Source organism: Oncorhynchus masou, chromosome 31, assembly GCF_036934945.1.
Source record: "Oncorhynchus masou masou isolate Uvic2021 chromosome 31, UVic_Omas_1.1, whole genome shotgun sequence".
Classification (NCBI taxonomy): domain Eukaryota; kingdom Metazoa; phylum Chordata; class Actinopteri; order Salmoniformes; family Salmonidae; genus Oncorhynchus; species Oncorhynchus masou.
In genome coordinates, this window is record NC_088242.1 from 40,377,319 (window position 1) to 40,383,318 (window position 6,000).

The 6,000-nt window shown below is 53.7% G+C and overlaps 1 protein-coding gene across 1 annotated transcript; it reads right to left on the reverse strand.

Moving 5' to 3' along the window:
• Positions 1–11: 11 nt before the first annotated feature.
• LOC135524948 (acid shock protein-like) lies at positions 12–431 on the reverse strand. The gene has a single exon (XM_064952778.1). It carries the CDS (start codon positions 429–431, stop codon positions 12–14), a length of 420 nt encoding a protein of 139 aa, XP_064808850.1.
• Between the last annotated feature and the right edge of the window lie 5,569 nt (positions 432–6,000).

A 6,000-nucleotide genomic window follows, 5' to 3' on the forward strand; every position in this document is an offset into this window, starting at 1 on the left:
TTTCTGGGGCTTCATGCTGCTGGCTGCTTCTGCTGGCTGCATGCTGCTGGTTGCTTTCTGCTGGCTGCATGTTGCTGGCTGCTTTCTGCTGGCTGCTTTCTGCTGGCTGCATGCTGCTGTCTGCTTTCTGATGGCTGCTTTCTGCTGGCTGCATGCTGCTGGCTGCTTTCTGCTGGCTGCTTTCTGCTGGCTGCATGCTGCTTTCTGCTGACTGCATGCTGGCTGCTTTCTGCTGGCTGCTTTCTGCTGGCTGCATGCTGCTGGCTGCTTTCTGTTGGCTTCATGCTGCTGGCTGCCTCTGCTGGCTGCATGCTGCTGGCTGCTTTCTGCTGGCTGCTTTCTGCTGGCTGCTTTCTGCTGGCTGCATGCTGCTGTCTACTTTCTGATGGCTGCTTTCTGCTGGCTGCATGCAGCTGGCTGCTGGGCTGCATGCTGCTGGCTGCTTTCTGCTGGCTGCATGCTGCTGCTGGCTGCTTTCTGCTGGCCACTTTCTGCTGGCTGCATGCTGCTGGCTGCTTTCTGCTGGCTGCATGCTGCTTTCTGCTGGCTGCATGCTGCTTACTGCTTTCTGCTGGCTGCTTTCTGCTGGCTGCATGCAGCTGGCTGCTTTCTGCTGGCTGCATGCTGCTGGCTGCTTTCTGCTGGCTGCATGCTGTTTTCTGCTGGCTGCTTTCTGCTGGCCACTTTCTGCTGGCTGCATGCTGCTGGCTGCTTTCTGCTGGCTGCATGCTGCTGCTGGCTGCATGCTGCTCTGCTTTCTGCTGGCTGCTTTCTGCTGGCTGCTTTCTGCTGGCTGCATGCTTCTGCTGGCTGCTTTTGGCTGCTGCTGGCTGCTATCTGCTGGCTGCTTTCTGCTGGCTGCATGCTGCTGTCTACTTTCTGATGTCTGCTTTCTGCTGGCTGCATGCAGCTGGCTGCTTTCTGCTGGCTGCATGCTGCTGGCTGCTTTCTGCTGGCTGCATGCTGTTTTCTGCTGGCTGCTTCTGCTGGCTGCATGCTGCTGGCTGCTTTCTGCTGGCTGCATGCTGCTTTCTGCTGGCTGCTGGCTGCTTACTGCTTTCTGCTGGCTGCTTTCTGCTGGCTGCTTTCTGCTGGCTGCATGCTGCCGTCTGCTGGCTGCTTACCGTTGGCTGCTATCTGCTGGCTGCTATCTGCTGGCTGCTTTCTGCTGGCTGCATGCTGCTTCTGCTGGCTGCTTTCTGCTGGCTGCATGCTGCTTTCTGCTGGCTGCTTTCTGCTGGCTGCTTTCTGCTGGCTGCATGCTTCTGGCTGCTTTCTGCTGGCTACTTTCTGCTGGCTGCATGCTGCTGTCTGCTTTCTGGGGCTTCATGCTGCTGGCTGCGTCTGCTGGCTGCATGCTGCTGGTTGCTTTCTGCTGGCTGCATGTTGCTGGCTGCTTTCTACTGGCTGCTTTCTGCTGGCTGCATGCTGCTGTCTGCTTTCTGATGGCTGCTTTCTGCTGGCTGCATGCTGCTGTCTGCTTTCTGCTGGCTGCTTTCTGCTGGCTGCATGCTGCTTTCTGCTGACTGCATGCTGGCTGCTTTCTGCTGGCTGCTTTATGCTGGCTGCATGCTGCTGGCTGCTTTCTGTTGGCTTCATGCTGCTGGCTGCCTCTGCTGGCTGCATGCTGCTGGCTGCTTTCTGCCTGCTGCATGTTGCTGGCTGCTTTCTGCTGGCTGCATGCTGCTGTCTACTTTCTGATGGCTGCTTTCTGCTGGCTGCATGCAGCTGGCTGCTTTCTGCTGGCTGCATGCTGCTGGCTGCTTTCTGCTGGCTGCATGCTGTTTTCTGCTGGCTGCTTTCTGCTGGCCACTTTCTGCTGGCTGCATGCTGCTGGCTGCTTTCTGCTGGCTGCATGCTGCTTTCTGCTGGCTGCATGCTGCTTACTGCTTTCTGCTGGCTGCTTTCTGCTGGCTGCTTTCTGCTGGCTGCATGCTGCGTGCTGGCTGCTTACCGTTGGCTGCTATCTGCTGGCTGCTATCTGCTGGCTGCTTTCTGCTGGCTGCATGCTGCGTTCTGCTGGCTGCTTTCTGCTGGCTGCATGCTGCTTTCTGCTGGCTGCTTTCTGCTGGCTGCATGCTGCTGACTGCTTTCTGCTGGCTGCTTTCTGCTGGCTGCATGCTGCTGGCTTTCTGCTGTCTGCATGCTGCTGGCTGCTTTCTGCTGGCTGCTTTCTGCTGGCTGCATGCTGCTGGCTGTTTTCTGCTGGCTGCATGCTGCTTTCTGCTGGCTGCTATCTGCTGGCTGCATGCTGCTTTCTGCTGGCTACATGCTGCTTTCTGCTGTCTGCATGCTGCATGCTGCTTTCTGCAGGCTGCATGCTGCATGCTGCTGGCTACATGCTGCTTTCTGCATGTTGCATGCTGCTTTCTGCTGGCTGCTTTCTGCTGGCTGCTTTCTGCTGGCTGCATGCTGCCGTCTGCTGGCTGCTTACCGTTGGCTGCTATCTGCTGGCTGCTATCTGCTGGCTGCTTTCTGCTGGCTGCATGCTGCTGTCTACTTTCTGATGGCTGCTTTCTGCTGGCTGCATGCAGCTGGCTGCTTTCTGCTGGCTGCATGCTGCTGGCTGCTTTCTGCTGGCTGCATGCTGTTTTCTGCTGGCTGCTTTCTGCTGGCCACTTTCTGCTGGCTGCATGCTGCTGGCTGCTTTCTGCTGGCTGCATGCTGCTTTCTGCTGGCTGCATGCTGCTTACTGCTTTCTGCTGGCTGCTTTCTGCTGGCTGCTTTCTGCTGGCTGCATGCTGCCGTCTGCTGGCTGCTTACCGTTGGCTGCTATCTGCTGGCTGCTATCTGCTGGCTGCTTTCTGCTGGCTGCATGCTGCGTTCTGCTGGCTGCTTTCTGCTGGCTGCATGCTGCTTTCTGCTGGCTGCTTTCTGCTGGCTGCTTTCTGCTGGCTGCATGCTTCTGGCTGCTTTCTGCTGGCTACTTTCTGCTGGCTGCATGCTGCTGTCTGCTTTCTGGGGCTGCTGCTGGCTGCGTCTGCTGGCTGCATGCTGCTGGTTGCTTTCTGCTGGCTGCATGTTGCTGGCTGCTTTCTTCTGGCTGCTTTCTGCTGGCTGCATGCTGCTGTCTGCTTTCTGATGGCTGCTTTCTGCTGGCTGCATGCTGCTGTCTGCTTTCTGCTGGCTGCTTTCTGCTGGCTGCATGCTGCTTTCTGCTGACTGCATGCTGGCTGCTTTCTGCTGGCTGCTTTATGCTGGCTGCATGCTGCTGGCTGCTTTCTGTTGGCTTCATGCTGCTGGCTGCCTCTGCTGGCTGCATGCTGCTGGCTTTTCTGCTGGCTGCATGCTGGCTGCTTTCTGCTGGCTGCATGCTGCTGTCTACTTTCTGATGGCTGCTTTCTGCTGGCTGCATGCAGCTGGCTGCTTTCTGCTGGCTGCATGCTGCTGGCTGCTTTCTGCTGGCTGCATGCTGTTTTCTGCTGGCTGCTTTCTGCTGGCCACTTTCTGCTGGCTGCATGCTGCTGGCTGCTTTCTGCTGGCTGCATGCTGCTTTCTGCTGGCTGCATGCTGCTTTCTGCTTTCTGCTGGCTGCTTTCTGCTGGCTGCTTTCTGCTGGCTGCATGCTGCTTGCTCTGCTGGCTGCATCTGCTGGCTGCTATCTGCTGGCTGCTTTCTGCTGGCTGCATGCTGCGTTCTGCTGGCTGGCTGGCTGCATGCTGCTTTCTGCTGGCTGCTGGGCTGCATGCTGCTGATGCTGCTGGCTTTTCTGCTGGCTGCATGCTGCATGCTGCTGGCTGCTTTCTGCTGGCTGCTTTCTGCTGGCTGCATGCTGCTGGCTTTTTCTGCTGGCTGCATGCTGCTTTCTGCTGGCTGCATGCTGCTGGGCTGCTTTTCTGCTGGCATGCTGCATGCTTTTCTGCAGGCTGCATTTGCTGCTGGCTGCTGCTTTCTGCATGCTGCATGCTGCTTTCTGCTGGCTGCATGCTGCTTTCTGCTGGCTGAATGCTGCTTTCTGCTGGCTGAATGCTGCTTTCTGCTGGCTGCATGCTGCTGGCTGCTTTCTGCTGGCTGCATGCTGCCTGCTGGCTGCATGCTGCTTTCTGCTGGCTGCATGCTGCTGGCTGCTTTCTGCTGGCTGCATGCTGCTTTCTGCATGCTGCTTTTTGCAAGCTGCTTCCTGCTGGCTGCATGCTGCATGCTGCTTTCTGCAGGCTGCATGCTGCATTCTGCTGGCTCCATGCTGCTTTCTGCATGTTGCATGCTGCTTTCTGCTGGCTGCATGCTGCTTTCTGCTGGCTGAATGCTGCTTTCTGCTGGCTGAATGCTGCTTTCTGCTGGCTGCATGCTGCTGGCTGCTTTCTGCTGGCTGCTTTCTGGGGCTGCATGCTGCTGGCTGCTTCTGCTGGCTGCATGCTGCTGGCTGCTTTCTGCTGGCTGCATGTTGCTGGCTGCTTTCTGCTGGCTGCTTTCTGCTGGCTGCATGCTGCTGGCTGCTTTCTGCTGGCTGCATGCTGCTGGCTTCTTTCTGCTGGCTGCATGCTGCTTTCTGCTGGCTGCTGGCTGCTTTCTGCTTTCTGCTGACTGCATGATGGCTGCCTTCTGCTGGCTGCTTTCTGCTGGCTGCATTTAGCTTTCTGCTGGCTGCTCTCTGCTGGCTGCATGCTGCTTTCTGCTGGCTGCATGCTGCTGGCTGCATGCTGCTTTCTGCTGGCTGCATGCTGCTGGCAGCTTTCTGTTTGCTGCATTCTGCTTTCTGCTGGCTGCTTTCTGCTGGCTGCTTTCTGCTGGCTGCATGTTGCTTTCTGCTGGCTGCTTTCTGCTGGCTGCTTTCTGCTGGCTGCATGCTGCTGGCTACATGCTAAATCACGATCGGTTGACTAGTATTTACTTCCTTCACAGTGACATTCAGCGTTCGGTTTACAAGGCGATGTAATAGTGAAATAGCGTTATTCAACCTTCTAGGTCCATTATTGTGTCAAGACTGTCAAGAGGCTCTCCAGGGGCAGACTATTGTTAGACAGACAATACATGACCTGGAATCTGTTCCAAAGATGTGTCGATACTGACTTGTTATTTCATTTATCTTACTGTTCTACTTTGTATTTCTCAAGCTATTCTATTTACCAGCTCAGACATTTTAGTTGCAACAAGTTCTCAGAAGTGGGACAGCTTTTGTCAGGAGATGTGGAACACATGTTTAAGCTTAAACAGTGCTGTATAACTATAATGCTAAAATAAATATAACATAAGCAACTATTATTCACTAAAATGATTTATAAACCTGGCCTACTATTTTTAACAGTTATAATATGAAAAGGCTTTTTCACCTGGTCACAGACAGCTGAAGTCCACACATGAAGGGAAAAAGTGAAAGGGGGAGAACGCGTAGATTCTAGAAAAATTATACAACAAGCAAAGTGATCATGCTGTTTCTATGTGCTTGCTATGAAAGTGAACTGTGTTTGCGTGTGATCAGGGGTGTATTCATTATGTTTAAAAAACAAATCCTAAACGGAATGAAACAGGGATAAACATACATGAATTTGTCCAATAGAAACTCTCGTTTACAACTGTTGGACTAATGATTACAACCTAGATCGGCTGGATGCAGGTAAGACTGTGCAAAGTGGTATTGAATGTGTCACTGCCACCTTGATTACTCAATTATTTTCTCTCTACCTGTGCACCTACATTGTAAACTGTCATTCATAGGCTAGGTTGGAGCAACCTCATGATGGGGTATAGGGCAAATGTGAGTATCATGTAGTTGCCTAAACCTATGTTACATTGAGCTGGGTGAATGGGCATATGAACGACAATCATCCAATATGCTGTCATAGAAATAAGACTATGCTCATAAAAAATGTAACATTTCCTCCCTCACCGACTGCCACTGGCCTGCAGCATGATGGTGAACTGAGCACGTCTCCAGAGCCACTGAGCTGGAGGAGCGCGAGTATTAATCCTGCTGTAGAATTCATTGCAGTCACTCAGAAAAAACAATCATGAAACTCGAGAATAAAAAGAGTAGTTAAAAAAGAATGAATCGTTAGGGAA